This window comes from Rhopalosiphum padi, chromosome 4 (genome assembly GCF_020882245.1).
Source record: "Rhopalosiphum padi isolate XX-2018 chromosome 4, ASM2088224v1, whole genome shotgun sequence".
In the NCBI taxonomy this organism is placed as follows: Eukaryota; Metazoa; Arthropoda; class Insecta; order Hemiptera; family Aphididae; genus Rhopalosiphum; species Rhopalosiphum padi.
Window position 1 is genome coordinate 42,255,572 of NC_083600.1, and position 16,985 is coordinate 42,272,556.

Sequence of the window (16,985 nt, forward strand, 5' to 3'; positions counted from 1 at the left end):
ATAACGGTGCACACTCAAAATTCAAATAGATTAGCGTAGTTTACCTACAATAGGTACCTACCATACACTTGTTTTAAATAACCAATTTAAAGTGTTGTTTCTATATTATAGATGTGATTATATTTAGACCCTTGTTTTATCAAAATAAGATTAATAAGAGCCGATTCACTATCAAACGTTATCTGGCTAATAAATTGAATGTTCTTGCCGTTTTCGGTGAGAAAAAAAGTTGGACTTCCCAAAAATGTATAACCCCCTACTATCATTAAAATCCTAAATACATCCATGCTTGAAAATTGGAATTCAAACCTACTAATAACCATTTAAAGAATACAGCAAAACTGGTTTGAATCGACCTCACAGTTATACGTTGTAATTAGAAATCACCTAGATCGAATCCTTATCTAAGCTAATATATTATGCGTGTATATGCTCATTAGTCAGTAGTCACCATCGCACACACCTTATACGATTTCAGAGTTTTAGCGTAACCTATTACTGTGTATAGTGTTACTGTTAGTTTTAACGCACAACTTAATACATACAGCAACTCATTCATTAAAATTTAAGAAAATTTTCTTAAACACTCTTAAAAGCTTAAGTAACACCCATCAAACAAGCTTAAAATGATACACTGCTTAGTGCTTATCGTTCAATTTCTGTAACATCATTTCGATTTTAAGGTAAATCGTCAGGATCAATTACTGTGATTAATTTAGCTTTATTAAAAACTATTAATAAGTTTTAAATTGAATTATTACAAATCACATTATTATTGGTATGATACTATGATAATTATTGTGCAGCATTAGAAATTAATAAAACTTAAAGTTGTCATCCCTGAAAACATACAATAGTAAATTTGTTTGCAAAATAATGAACTCTTCATGTAGTAAGCTTAGCCCAAGTCAGCTTTAATATCTTAAAATATTAGTATAAACATGTATTACCATAGTAATAACATACTATTTTTAATAATTAAGTAAAATAATTTAAATAATAATTATGAAAAGATAACATGAATTTTTAATTTTCAAAATATTGTCACAAAATTATTTCTTGAATAACATTTTAATATTACGCATAAACAAATCACATAAAGTAAAATCATATAAAAATATATATAAACTAAAGAATTCCTAAATTGCTATAAAAAAAAAAAAAAAAAAATAGGAATAAAAATGCAATTTAAATAATAGTATAATAACAGAAAATAATAATAAAACCCATTTCCTAGAAGTTAAGTTCAATAGTAGAATATAATAATATGTATTTACTATTATTTATCACAGTAATGAATTGTATACTACTTAATATTGAAAAAAATATTATAATCATATGAGTTTAATATTGTAACAAATCGATCATGTTCAGAGGCATCTGAATCATATAATTTTTATTGTGTGTTTCAATTGCCGATTTTGTATGGTCATCATTTTCATCGATGAAATTTATAACTTTTATATTTTTGGCACATTTTGCCACTCTGTCTAAATAACAAATAGGATTTATTGGTAAATCATAATTAATTATCCCTGTAGCATGCTGAAACTGGCTGCCTTTGATTGGATCTGTAGTGATGAGCATCTTTAAAATGTTTGAAGAAAACATATCAAGGATTTGCTCGCGTTCATGTGCGTTCATTTCTAAATGAAAAAGTGATACTGCATACTCCAATCTTTGTAAGGAATCGTATAGTTTTCGTGCTCTATCCAAAGTATTGCAAAAGATGATACATCTCTCTATTTTCAATGTTTCGTTGATTTCGCAAAATGCATTAATTTTCCATTCATTTTGAATGTTTAAATAAAACTGTTTTGGAAGATCTATGATTATAACAGATCAATTTGAAAAGTATTAATGACATAATATTTCATTAAAAAATAAAAAGCTATATAAAATTATAAATGTTATTAATAGACAATAATTTATGGTGACATACTTTTTAGCAGATCGTTATCTTTTTCTTTGTCATTAATAATAACCAGAGGATCACGTAAAGATTCCATGTAAATGTCTAATACATGATCTAGTTTGTCCGATGTCAATATAGTGACTTGTCTGGTTTTTGTTAACTTTTTCATTATTTCCTCAATTGATTTTGTGTAGTCATTAGTCAACATTTTTTCAGCTTTGTTAATTACAACTGTTTGAATGCATCCAGTATGTAGTGACTTACATAAAATCATATTAGACACTCCAAGCGGAGTACCAACGATTATATGTGGAACAACAGACAGTTTTCTCGGAACATTATCACCACCAATACATACATTAACACCCAAAAAGTCACCAACACTCATAATAATCTATATTAAAAAAAAAAAAAAAAAATCAATTTAGCAACAAAATAATAAAAAATAAAATTATACTGTACATAACATTTTGTAATTACAATAATTCTTAAGAGGACGTTATACCCACATGTATTGTCTCTATCCTACTAATGTATTTCATAGAAAATTTGCGTTCAGCAGAACACATCTTATAATGTTAACTTTAATATTAGAGTAAATTTACCTATCATCAAATTTAAAGGTAAGAATATTATCTAGGAAATGTCCATATGCTTATTGCTTTTATTGATATTATTATTTTCTAGATAATATTCTTACCTTTAAATTTGATTATAGGTAAATTTACTCTAATATTAAAGTTAACATTATAAGATGTGTTCTGCTGAACGCAAATTTTCTATGAAATACATTAGTAGGATAGAGACAATACATGTGGGTATAACGTCCTCTTAAGACTTCCACTTTATAATGTTAAAAATACATGTTATATATGTTTTAATATTCATTAAAATAATAAACAATAAAATATGGAATCATTTTTAATTTAAAATTTGTATTAAATTAATGACAACTAATAAATTTAACTTTCATGATATTGTAATACTGAATATTTGTATAAACATATTGATGTAAAAACAACAATTATAACAAATGTTATTTTATTAAAATTAAAATTTTGAATAAGTTTACTAAAAAACACAAAAATAGCTATGAAAATCCATATTATAATCATAGCATACCTTTTGAATATGTACTGCAAGGTCTCGAGTTGGTACTAATATTAATGCTTGACACTCATTTAAATTAGTTTTAATGCGTTGCAATAATGGTATTGTGAACATCATTGTTCTACCATTACCTGGTCCAGCAAAAACAATTATGTCTCGTCCATTTATGCAGTGTACAATAACACGTTGTTGTAAAGCAGTTGGATTGACAAAACCAAGAGAGTATATACCACGCAAGATATCAATTTTTAAATTCATATCATTAAAGCTATTAATATTACAGTCAGAATTACTGGCATTAGGTGGTAAATCATCGTGTTGACTTGATTCTGTTTGTTTAGAGGATAAGTTATTGTTGTCTATTTTCTATAAAGAAAACAAAACATTTTTTAAAAATAAGAAAATTTGAAAAATACTAAATAGACAACATACTAGTGAACTTTTTTGCAATAAATTTGTATATTCATTTAAGAATTTATTCACTTCTTTCTTTAAATCTTTTCTCTTATTGCATTTATCATTCTCTTTTGAGGATACATTTGTATTAACATTTACATTTTTCTTAGACTCATCTTCAACCTGTAATATTTAGAAAAAAAAAGGTAAATTATTATGAAATATAATGATACTAAACTGAAATAAAAATATATTTATTTAGTATTAATTTTATAAGTTTATTTTAGAATAGCTGTTTAGCTTTAATTATAAATTTACTTTTTTTTCATTAAGTAAAGTTTTAGAAACTATGATCATTAGCTATGGGGTATATTTTTTTATTACAATAGGGTATGGTACAGTAGGTTTTTGAAATGTGTTCTCGTGTGAAGATATGACTTTGTCGCTAAAAACTCAGTTTGTTACATATTTGAACTAATAACAGTACTTAACCATCATTCAATGATTGCGGCCAAACACAATATCATACTATACCCTGTAGATTTTACTTACTTATGGATTGGTATACATTATAATTTAAATTAAGATTTTGATTATAGTCGGTGACACGAAAACTGGCGGCTGACCGCCGCAATCCAAACGGATTATTTACTGTAATGGTTATCACTTATCAGAATACAACTATTTGTGCTGCCAACGGCGGGTTCCAGAATGCAATAATAGAATGAGAACCACTGTCTACACGGTGGGTGAGGTTTAGGGTACGACGGCGGCCACCCGCCAGTTTTCGTGTCGCCGACTATAAATGTACAATTAATATAAAATACAGAATATGGACTAACTTGAATATAATCAATTCCTTGTTGCAATAACAATTGTGGTATTTTTAGTAACAAATCTCCAATATTAACATTGGCATCTGAACATAAACTTTCTTTGTTTAGAGTTGGTTGAGATGTACTAGCCTCGTGAAGCTTACTATCTTTATATGTTCCAAAGCCGAGATCAATTGCATTGTTTAAATTCAATCTTATTTCTTTCTATAAAGAATACAAATAATGTTAAAAAACAAAATTGAATATTAATAACATGTGTTTTAAATAAGGAAAAAATTTTACTTCAATAGGTACTTGGTCTTTCACATTTGCATTTATGCCTTCTACATCAAAAGAAGAGCTTGTTGTTGCTTTCTGTGTATTCTGTATTTTGTAATCATTACCATTATCATTATCAATTGGTTTTTGATCAACAACATTTTGACTTTTCAAATTGTTCTGTAAAAATAAATTATTAAAACTTAAATTTTAAAACTGTTAAAAAATAACTATACTTACTTCTTCTGTAGGGTAATTTAATATTTCTTGATCAGTCACTATATCATATTGATCCAATAGTTGTATACATTCATCAAGACTGCCATCATTAACAGTTGATACTGAATTAGATTTAGAAGGCATTGGTGTTTGGAATGTTCCAATGAGTTCATTATTAAACTTTGAGTATGAATTCAAATCAGTTTTAACTAAATTAGTAGGAATGTCTTCCACACTTTGAGAAATAAAAGTTTTGGATCCAACAGGTTGTTCTACTTGAACATCAACAGAAGTGTTGTTACAAATTTTTTTTTCGTATTTAGGAACATTAGGTTCCAGGTCAAAAGATAACTCTGACGACCAAATGTTTTTTGATTGCATTTTATTCTCATCACCTAATTTAGTTTTCAAAACAGATTTCAAATACTTTAGTGGCTCTACCTCAGCACGTAATCTTTCAATAACATTTTCCAACGATCCCAACATCTCTTTTTTCTTTTCCAGATTAGATATTTTTGTTTTTAATTCCTCTACAGATAAACACTCATTGAGTACAAATACATGTTTCTCTAATAATTCTTTTTCTGCACGTAAAGATTTTAATTGCTGTAATAAGTCATTCTGATTTTTTAATTCTGACTCCATCATAGATCTGTTTAATTTTGCAATAAGTACCTATAAAATAAAAAAATTCTAAAAATAATACTTAAAATATAGATTAAGAAAATTTAAAAAATTAAGAATTTTTTGTTAAATCTACATTATAGACTGATTATAAATCAGAAGGGGAGGGTATTTCAAGAAGAATATATTTATTATTATCAATTATCATTAGTACAAAATATTTATTTATTATAGAGCAAAAACAAATAGCATGGTTCAAAATCAGAAAAATATTAGATACCTACTCAATTGTTGCTATAGAAATGATCATACTAAATTTACAGCAGTTAACGGAGTATCAATGTAATAAAAAAGGAACCAAAATAAACATAAACAGTATAATATCACATTTAATAAATTATATATAATGTTTAAAATAATAATACCTATAATATTGATTCAACACAAAAACAGGCCAGGGTATCATTTTGTTTTTTACACTTTTGTGCTAAATAGGTAGTAATTTATTTTTATTTATTAGGTATTCTAAATATTTTTATAAGCTTTAAAAAAATATTTAATTTGAAAAATTGTAATTAATGTAGAAACTCAATTATAAAAATACTTGCTGTTGTATTTTCAAGATTATTGTAACATTTGTCTAATACTTTGGTCATAGGCATGATGTTTTATATAGAGCTTGATAAATTTAGTTGGGGGGTTTAAGCCCCAGATTAGAAAATAATTATTAATAACTTTCTATTTTGTGAGAAATAATCTTAATCTTGTCTATGTATTGTAAAAATAAAAATAAAAATCAGCCAGCGTTCAGCATATGGCAGCTAATTATATTTCAATACAAATATAAACAAACAAACTAAAATGTATTAATGTATTGCATAGTATTGAAATATAACTACAAATATAATAATAGACAATAAAATAAAAAAACTGATGTAGAAGAAATAACTTTCACTGTTATATTAAAAAAAAATTGTGTTTTTATGCCCCTTAAATAGCATATTTTTGAATAATGATACAAAAATGTATGTACATAACTAAGGTATACATTTGGACATTTTATACATTTTTATACCTTTAGTATTTATATCAAAAACTTACAACTTAATTTTTTCTAGATTTTTCTGTTTTTGTTTAAAATAATTATAATATGAAACAAAAAATATTATCTAAATAAGATTAGTCAAGTAATGATACAAATGCTATATTACTTATAATCTTCAAGATATTCAAGTTGTAAATATACTTTATTTAGTGGATTTAAACAACCATTAAGCTGAAATGATTATTAAATTGACAAGGATGTAATGCATTAGTAAATCATAGGTAGATTAGTGGTTTTTAGAAAAAAATGTGATTTTCTTTTCCCAAAAAAAATGGAGACCAAGCAATATATAGGTACTTACAGAAATGTTTTTTTTATTCACTGGAGATATAAACTGTAAGCTTGAATTTTTCAGGGTCAGCACAGAATATGAGGACGAATGTATGAAATAATTACAAAACAACCTTCAACCCAATAGACAGTAGTACTGCGACACAACATAAACGAATCGTTTTATACATGTTATTATACTTATAAAGTTATATTATCACTATACACAATATTATGTGGAGAGGGCACAGGACTGTATTATTACTTTATGGCTATGAGTTATATACGACTAACCAGTTTGGTTGTTTTTGTTTTTCGCGAACATCGTAAATAGAATGACTAATCCCCAATCACTAAGATGTCAAATAATAATAATATTATTATTATTTAGATAATTTTAGCTGATAATACTCGCAGGGTGGCCACATCTTATAACTAAATCCACCGTAAGCATTTTTAGGTGATGTAAAAATATTTTTTTTTCCGTATTTTGTTCAATTTAACTGGTTCGAGTGGTATTAATTATAATAAAAAATAAAAAATAAATTAGTAAAACTTGTAAGAATTAATAACGTGTAAAATATTAGTTGTTTTCGTTATTTTATTTTTAAATATACTTATTTAGTTGTCTAAATAAAGGGCATCGTAATACCTATGCTTATATGCCTATATTTAGAGGATTGTGATTTCAGATTTGTAACCTAATTAATTGTTATTAAAGCAAAATCTTATAATTTGTGAAGTGCTAATTCTCAAGAATCTATAAATGGGTATTTGCTTAAATGTGGAAAATTTTACCGTTTCTTAAATCAATAGTTAAGTACACCATAGGTACATTGATTAAATATTTAATCAATGATAGGTACTTCAATCCATTAACCTTAAACTTGTTGCAATGTTGCCAAAAAGTGGGTTGAAATAAATGTCTGTTTCAATAAAATTACCAGAAGAAAATGTACTACTTCACTGAAAATAGCCGAAGAAGAGGTGGAAATTGTCTATTTACTAATAGTAGGTAGGTACCTATTTGGTAACATCGATACTATTAAAGTATATGTACAGAGTGATTCTTTGATCGAACTCGAACAACACTTATTATTTAAAAATATATTATAAATTTATATTATTTAAAGTTTAGATTAGTGGAGTGGTAGATCAACATTTTGGGGCATATCCCCGTAACACTCTACTCCGTTAACCAAAACTTTCAGTACTTAGGTATAGCTCAAATAAGACTTGTACAAATTTAAATTTCCTCGGTATTTTAGAATATAAAATATAAAATGTGTTGTCATTCAAAAAAGTAAAAACTTAAACAATTAAAACGTTAATAGATTTTGAAATAATGAATGTTCTTCGATTAAAGAATCATCCTGTATAAGTATATATAAAAGGCCAAGCCGCCAAGGATCTACACCCCTAAAGTACTTATATCCTTAGGGGGTGTAAATGTCACTGATGGCTGACGCTCACTAAAATGTACCTATTATAATATGGACCGTGCAACTACTTATACGTATATCTATTAATTCATATCTTGTGAATAAATCTTGTGTTAAATCATAATGTTCACATTTCACTAGTAATTTACGTATAATTCGGTAACAATTTTTTAACATTTATAACAATTTTACTTTTCATAGACGATTTTAAAATTTTTTTTTAATATTCTTTTCTATGATCTATATCCCAATACGTATTTGTTCGAAGTATAATTGGTATGCTATGCTGTTAACTTTATCAATGCGATTAATAAAATCTAGGAATAATAGTTTTTACAATTTAAATATAATAAGTAATATTAAGTATACTAAGTAGGTAAGTGATAACTGGACACTGGTAAGTATATGAACTGAACTACCTATGGACTATGGTAGCTACCAGAATAATTATAGACTAGCCATTTATACAATTTAACATAATGACGTAATACCTAATTATGTCTTGAAGTTACGATAAATTGATTTTGTTGATTATACTTATCGATATGAATTAATATTATGTGTAATTGTAAACACTTATTTTTTCTTATTTACATACATGTATAGTGGTGTATACTAGGTATAATCTTCATATAATGGTTTCACTTGGTAATTTTTTTAATTAATTATCAATGCAATATCAGCTGTAAATGCTGTGTAAGTATCTCGTAAATTTACTGTTTGTATATTATATTATAAATAGTTACTAATAATTATAGATTAAACGCGATGATGTCATAGGTATAGGTACTTATTTAGTAGGTAATACTAATCTTAATTATGTAATAATATGTATATATATAAACACCTTATTTATCATTTATATTTTCTTAAGATTATTATTTATTAATATTATCATGCAGACGTGGTCTGGCCTAAATCTGGATTACTAAGTCCAAGGGCAGTCGACACGCGTCTAAATATGTGACTAAAACGTCTAAAATATTCGATTTTTTTATATGAGTCATAAACTCATAACATTGTAATACCAACCTCGATTACTGAATAGGAATCTATTTCCTATTGTCTATACACCTAAATATGACATTTCATTCAATTGACAATGGATCACTTTTGTAATATAATGGCATGAGAAGGTAAATAATTACCTTTAAGCTTTTGTACCTATTTATAAGTATAGTGTATTTTATTTTTATATTGATAATTTTAGATTCTGAGTGGAGCGATGAATGTACTGATTTTTCATGTTTTTTTTTTTGTGTAGAGTGCTAATATTTATTATAATAAATGCATTATTTTTGGAAAAAATTATATTATCCTACTATAATAACAGTTGCCTAAATTAAAATGTTCTACCGTTAGATAATAGTAATACCTATGTCCTATACCGATAGATAAACATCATTCGGTTCTGACAACAGAGTACACGATACCTGATTTGCACAATCATACTCGTTCGAACACTATATTTGTACTATAGACAAGCTAATTATTATTACATGGATATTATTTTTGGTAATAATGATTGGTCTAGTGTTTATAAAGAAAATAATATAAATATTGCTTTAAATAATTTCTATAAAATAGTACTAGATACAACTGAAAAAATGGTCCCTAAAAAAAATCTTGATGTATTATCATAAGTTTCCTAGGTTGTTTTCTAGAGAATTATGCACCTTAATAAAGACAAAAAACAATATCATAAATTATTTAAATCATTCGGTCTTAACATACATGATACATCACAATAAATTCTCTTTGATATGGAAAAAGTGTAAATTGTTAACTAAATTATGTTATGAAAACAGAAAAACATTTAGAAAAAATACACGCTTGTATCACACACATTTTACCTCCCTTTACCCACCGTAAAAATTACAGTCTTTAGGCTTCAATAAATAAAATGCTGAAATCAGTAAACACCTTAAAAAATTTTTGATTTTTTTAATGATATAACTCAACCAGGTTAAAAGTCTAGTCTTAAGTTAATTCAACACTATACTCTTATGACTTATTGTAACTTTATATTTTATCACCATGTTTACTCTATAATCTATATCAATTTTATAAGTATTATTTTTATTTTTTCATTTGTACTGCACTGAGCATTACATGGCTTAAAAATATAAAATATAATATATAATATGACTTAAATAACTATATCAAATAAACATATTACTTGGTGACATAGTCTGATAGACCGTTTTCGCTTAGAATCATTTTTGTGTACAACGGCATATTATTGAATTCAAATTTAACACATCTAGTATTATAGTAATTCACTCAACACCCAATGTACAGCAGAGGTACCCACTTACCTACCTTTTTTTATTTTCGATTCATATTTTATAGTCGGTAAGCTGTTTATGCTTCATTACAAAATAATATCAGTAGCTGCCTATGTGTAGTTATTCAGTCCGCCATGTAGGGCACAAATATTTCATAGTTTCATACCATTATCATTAGTTATAACTATAATGATAAAATAATTTTTGTTGTATAATGTGTATTATGTACTTTATGACCATATTTTCAAAAACTAGAGGTTTTTTTTTTAAATTAATACTTAAAGGATGGCAATACAAACTTCTGTTTATCAAAGTAAAACACCTTTTCTTACTATAAATTATCAAGAAAATATTTTTTTAAACATTTTTACATACCTAATTCAAAATTTGAGCGAGTAGTTTTTCAGTTATTCAAATTTTTCTTTTAAGAATAATAGCCATTAAAAATGGTTTTACAAAAATATAAAGTAGATATAATATTCAGATCAGGTAATATATCTAGTAGTTATACTTACTTACATCATTTTTATAAATAATAAATATTAATATTTGTTATGCTAAATACTAAAATTTTTAAATTACAGCTCCCATGTATTCCAAAATTATTATCATGAACCTATTATCGTTAGTACACGATATTAAATAACTTTAAAACTGCTCATTGTACAAGTTGTGATGAGGTATAGCTTTCACCGTATTTTTAACAAACTAAATGTGTAGGGCTAGGACAAGAGAATTTGGCGTCCATCAATTTTCCGTTGTTCTATGGCTCTTAAAATGTTGGTTTTCGTGCCAAGTAAAAATCTTATACCAAAAATATTATTTCCATCAGGTTTGAGTTTAAAAAAAAACAGTGATAGTGGATCTGGTTTAGTGATGTATACCCACTACTAGTTACTTGCCTAATGAAATAGATTATTTCTCTATCTGATAAAATGTTGGAAACAAGAGTTAGCGGATGAAGGTTTCTTATAACTTTTTTAATTATACCGCTTTATCAGATTATAATTATTGGTAAAGCGTTATACTTTGCAATATTATGTTTCAGAAAATGTATTATTCTCTTGTACTTATCTGGAGTATCGGGAGATATATTTGGCCTGTATAGGCCATCGAGACAAATAATATAGGTACTTTATACTCTATAATAGCGGTTTCCAACTTTTTTTTCTTCTTTACCCCTAAGCTTAATATTTTGCTAGATTGTACCCCTCATTATAACTTTAAAATTTTTACATAACTACGCACGTATAATATGTTTAAATAAAAAATAACAATAATACAATATTATTTAATAATGTATATTGTACTTTTATATTTTGTTGTAAGACACACATAAAAAAAGAAATTAATTATTGTATTTATTTAATATTTTAAATGTTTATTAAATAAAAAAATTGATATATAAAAATTCTATAAGATAAGTTAATAGTCAAGTTTTTATTTATATGATACAAATTTTAATTTTTAACAACATGTATTGCATAATTCTGAAACAAATTGTTTTAAATAAAACAAATTTAGCATTTTTCCGCCATTGCTCAATTTTTTTCTTGTACCCCTTCACACGATCTCGCATACCCTAAAAAGTAGATACACGTACCCCAGGTTGGGGTATTTAATTCAAATTCAATTCTATACGCCTATTATGAGTATATAGGTTTTTTGGTAGCGTTAGGGGGATAGCAAATCTTTTTTTTTTTGTGTTTGAGTGGTAGTCGGTGAGTATATTGATCCCTGACTTTGTATTTAAACTGTAATGATTATCATCATTTGCATTAATATAGTTGAGTTCAGATCTAGTAAGAAGGACGTTAAAAAAATATTTTAATTTCTTAATAGCGGTTAAGAGGTTTTTAAGAGTGAACGGCGAGGAATTTAGTAATTTTTTGTTGGCTTGCTGCTCTCTTATTACGATTTTGGTTTATTATTTTTATTTTTGTACATATTGTTGACGATATTGTGGTTAACTTTACTATCTTGATAGATGGCGCGGCGTATATTATTTTAGAAACATTGTTAGGTGGCATCATAATTATATCTTACCTCGTTACCCGAGTCTAAAATCACCGCTAACTTTGTTATTGAGACATGTTAACTTTAATGATTATTGTCTATTTTTTTCTTAGAGTCAGACGTCAGTGTCGACTATTAAATGTGTGATTCTTGCTCTTAAAACTATAACTATAAATTTCAATAACAGTTTAGGTGTTGCCATCTAGCGTATATTAAGTTTAAACCGTTTATGAATTGATCAATATAATATTATGTATAGTTGATAAATGAAATTGACTCAAATATTATAAAGTATGGGTTAGTCCATTACTGCACCGAAGACCTTGACTGTACACGATACTTGAAAGATAATATTTTAAAAGGTAACAAGCGACAGTAAATTTTACCTTTTATAAATTATAAGTTTATTAAAATTATATTATTTTATCAAAATAATATCATATAAGATTTATTTGTAATTATTGTTCTTTTTTTAATACAATAGAAGTCTAAAAGTAGCCAAATATAAAAAATTATATCTATATGATTTTATTTAAATGGGCAGTATTAGTAGTATAACGAATTGTTCCCGAAAAAATTATTAATCGCCAATAAATTGATTGCGGGTACAATAATTGTATAATAATAGTCAATTTGGTCAAATAAAAACTATTGAAAAATATTTTTAGGTATATTATACTATAAATTTACATCAATTACAAAATACACAAATATTAAAATACAATGCAGTTTTTTTCTATACAAAATGATTAAAATATATAAGGTTAAGTACCTATATTTATGTTTATTAGTTTATTATGATAAACTTAATTGATGTTTAAGTTTAAAATTATTGATTTTCCCTTTTAAATATGCATATTATTCAACATAACAAACATCATTTAGCCATAGATCTACCAAGGCTCAACTATGGGTCAGATTTATTTCTATTACAGTAATTCTATGTTTCATATTTTATTCTTCTATCGGTTATTATTATTTAATATCTCGTGTATTATTTAATAGGACAATCAATATTCATATTTTTAAATCGGTAGCTAATTTTGTTGTTTTTATCATTTTTTTAAAATCTACTATCATTCCGGTATCCGGTTCGTTGTTGTGTAATTAATTTTTGCTAAGTGTCACCATGAACCGAATATTAATTGAAACACGTGTGTTATTGGTCGTTAAGACTTTTTACCAATCTAACTTTGCGACAACATCGTATCTTATTCGGACGGGACGTTGTTCCTAATATGTTATCGATTTGTCGGCTAATAAAAAATTCAAAAAACTGGTTCAACTTTTGATCTCAAAAGCTCCGGTTATATTAAGGTGTCCTCGTGAAACTCACCTGCAGGGAGAACTAAGAGGCAGTTATTGTTAATTTTATCGACCGGACTTTGGCCTACCAACAAGCTAGTGGAGGACAATCGAATAATATTAAACATAAACATAAACATAAACCGGATGTTATAATATGAAGCTGTACATATCCTATTTTTGTAATTCTTTGACGAATAAAATGATTTTTTAGGTAATTTATTTCAAGTGAAAATACATTTTTTAATTCTATATGAGCCTGTTTATTTTTTCCAATTCCAGCACTGCGTATTATCCACGAATGATACTATAATTGATATCTGTATTTCACAGACTAAAAAGTTTTTAGTTTTCAACTAAAATTCCAAACAATTTTTATTGGATTTGAATTATAAATATAATTAACATTTTTAGTTTCTTATTATAAAACTTGATCATGTATTTTTAAAGATAAATAAAATTTAAATAATATTTGTGTTTACAATGTACACTGCACAAATCTGTAAATGCAGTTAGCGTCTACACACATACACGATATACAACTTACTAGATTAAAGTCCATTCCTCGTAGCCGGGCTAATGTCGGTAACGTAGTATTTACTCATCCAGTTTTCCACCCTCTTTTTGGAGTCATGCACGGCTTCAGGTGACATTTTGGACTTTCCAAAGTCCAGGTTTTTGTTAGCGGCGCAGTAGGGCTGCGCCACTGCGAACTCCTTAGTGTCCTGTCCATAAAGCGCACCTTCCAGGCATTTCCTAAGCAGTTGGGCGGATGATGAAGGACTTCCGCTCTGATCCGATTGTGCATCTGTATCGCCGCCGAGAATAAGTAATTTTCGATTTTTCGACATCTCAGAAGCGAATCGGCGGACACCTAGTGGCGGGTACACCGCAATCGCGTCTTTAAGTGCTTCGTCCCAGTCCTCATACCGGTTGGTAGTGTTGAGTGAAGAGTCCGTTTCCGCCGTTATCGCTGCCGCCGCCGCCTGATAGGATGATGAAAATCCCGTTGTATCACAATCTCTCGGTTCGAATTCATTGTGTTCCAACAAAATCCGTTTTATGTCCTCGTCGTAGCTGCAGTCATCTTCGTCGTCCGTCGAAGAACACGAAAACGCCCCATTACTGTAAATAGACACGTACTTAAGGCACTCATGCACGTAGTCGGGATATTCTGCCGTATCGCTGGCCATTGATTCCGAGGACGACATGACGACGTGTGGCTAACATACGACGTCAATAACTGTTGTCAGGATCCCAACGTACAGCGGGGCTGATGGTTTTTTGGTTTTTTAAAGTAACGGCCGTAGTCATGGCGACAACTACGGAGTGCATGTAATGATTTATTATTGTCAGTTAGTTAGGTTTAGTAAGGTGGAAAACCAGACCTAAAGTTACAGTTTTGAAGAAACCGGGAAAAAAAATTTAGAGTTCTTCACTCCACGTGTAAGCAGGTTAAGGCTAAGCCCCTTTTCCTAACCTCAAGTACTTACTATAGTCAATAATCGATATAAATAATTAATATTTTTTTGGATTTAAAAATGTATTGAAGGTTCAAGTCTCTGATTTTTTATACGTACAGTTGGTCAAATCATAAATATATAGTTAAAATTATTTATTAATGAAAATTACAAATTTATTTAAATAGGAAAAGATAAAATAAATATAAACTTTTAGTTACTTTATATATATTTTTTTTTATTAAAACTAAATTATTACTTATTATATATTAATACCAACACATACCGACATAATACTTACGTGTACCTAAAATAATATTCATAATATTTAATAGTATATTAATTTTTTTATTTAATTGCATTATAAATTAATAAAAAAAAATCAATAAAAATTACATAGGTACATTTATAATTTTTCAATTTGATAACGAAAATAATATTATGATTTATACATGTTTATACAGTTTAAAAACCCACAGTGGTCGAATTCTATTGTTTTGACATCGTCGCTGTAATTTTAAACTGAATTTTAAGAATTTAAAGTGAATAAATATAAATATATTATTATAATCAAAACAAGATTTTAAATAAAATGTCGAACCTAAACCACAATATTATTTACAAGTAATTTTTAAAATATCACTATATTCGGGGAAAACTATAACTTAAAGTAGTTGTTTAAAACTTCTAAGTGTGATAATAAGTACCTACTCGATAGGTATATAGGTGATATATATAAATATTAAATTATAAAGTATATAATAATTTAGCAATAATAATTGTATGCTATACAATTATATAAAGAAATATAAGCAAATGTTGATTATATATCTTAAGTTAAATATTATTGCAGGTTATTTAATAATAATCTTATATACAATGTCATTTTGATTCCTATTTGAATGTATGTACAATGTACTTATAAATATATATATATATATTTAATACATAATACAAATAATAGCTTATATTTGTATACAGTATGATGACGTGTAGATCAAGTGACGACATAACGACTACGAAGTCAATATTATCTTATGACCGAAATGGTATTTATGTTGTATGTACAGTAAAACTAACAAGAAAAAATGTGTATAATTGGTTTAAATGTAGTGGATGTACAATATAACTATTATAGTTAAATAACGTATATATATTTTACACTTTATACTACTTTTACTACTTTATACCTACTGTTTAATAGTTATTAGTTATATTTGTAAATTATTGTACGCCGTTGACCTTACTGCAGCATAGATATTATTGTTAATCGGAAATCGTTTAATAACTATTTTTATTGCTGTTACTTTATTTTATGTTAATAATATAATAATAATTTAATAAATCCGTCGCAAAATATCAAATGACTGTAGATACTCGACCAAATGTCGAGCCTACCCTTGCTCTTTAAGTTGTACATTTCCAACAGTAGATAATATTTTGTCAGTTTTCGGTATATAATAATTAATTATATTTTGATTTAAATGTAACAGTCAACAAATACATAAATTATATGTTTCTCAAATTTTTAACTCCAATAATAGTGATATTTTTAAAAATAAATACATAAGTTAAATAACAAGTATATCAGTTTTCATTTATTAGGAGGAATATATCTTCAATAAAAATATTATTCTGTATTGGACAACACGAATAAAATTAGCGAACTAAAACATAATAATATGATGAATTTAATTATACTATAGTTATATAATAAATCCTAATAAAATAAAGTAAATAG

The 16,985-nt window shown here is 26.8% G+C and overlaps 1 protein-coding gene across 1 annotated transcript; it reads right to left on the reverse strand.

Annotated features, from left to right (window-relative positions):
* Positions 1–890: 890 nt before the first annotated feature.
* On the reverse strand, positions 891–7,080 carry LOC132929499 (uncharacterized). Its single transcript, XM_060994882.1, has 8 exons — positions 6,765–7,080; positions 4,756–5,409; positions 4,540–4,695; positions 4,264–4,461; positions 3,458–3,604; positions 3,038–3,391; positions 1,943–2,309; positions 891–1,826 (listed from the first exon to the last, which is right to left on the reverse strand). Exons 2-8 carry the CDS (start codon positions 5,380–5,382, stop codon positions 1,345–1,347), a joined length of 2,331 nt encoding a protein of 776 aa, XP_060850865.1. The 5' UTR covers positions 5,383–5,409; positions 6,765–7,080; the 3' UTR covers positions 891–1,344.
* Between the last annotated feature and the right edge of the window lie 9,905 nt (positions 7,081–16,985).

What these genes read in the sequence shown, in the direction of transcription:
- LOC132929499 (XM_060994882.1), bottom strand. Translation starts at nt 5,382, where the DNA reads ATGATGGAGTCAGAATTAAAAAATCAGAATGACTTATTACAGCAATTA. An exon ending in TTGCAGTACATATTCAAAAG is followed by an intron (nt 2,310 to 3,037) that starts GTATGCTATGAT and finishes TTTTTAATATAG; the next exon opens with ATTATTATGAGTGTTGGTGA. An exon ending in AGATAACGATCTGCTAAAAA is followed by an intron (nt 1,827 to 1,942) that starts GTATGTCACCAT and finishes TTATAATCATAG; the next exon opens with ATCTTCCAAAACAGTTTTAT.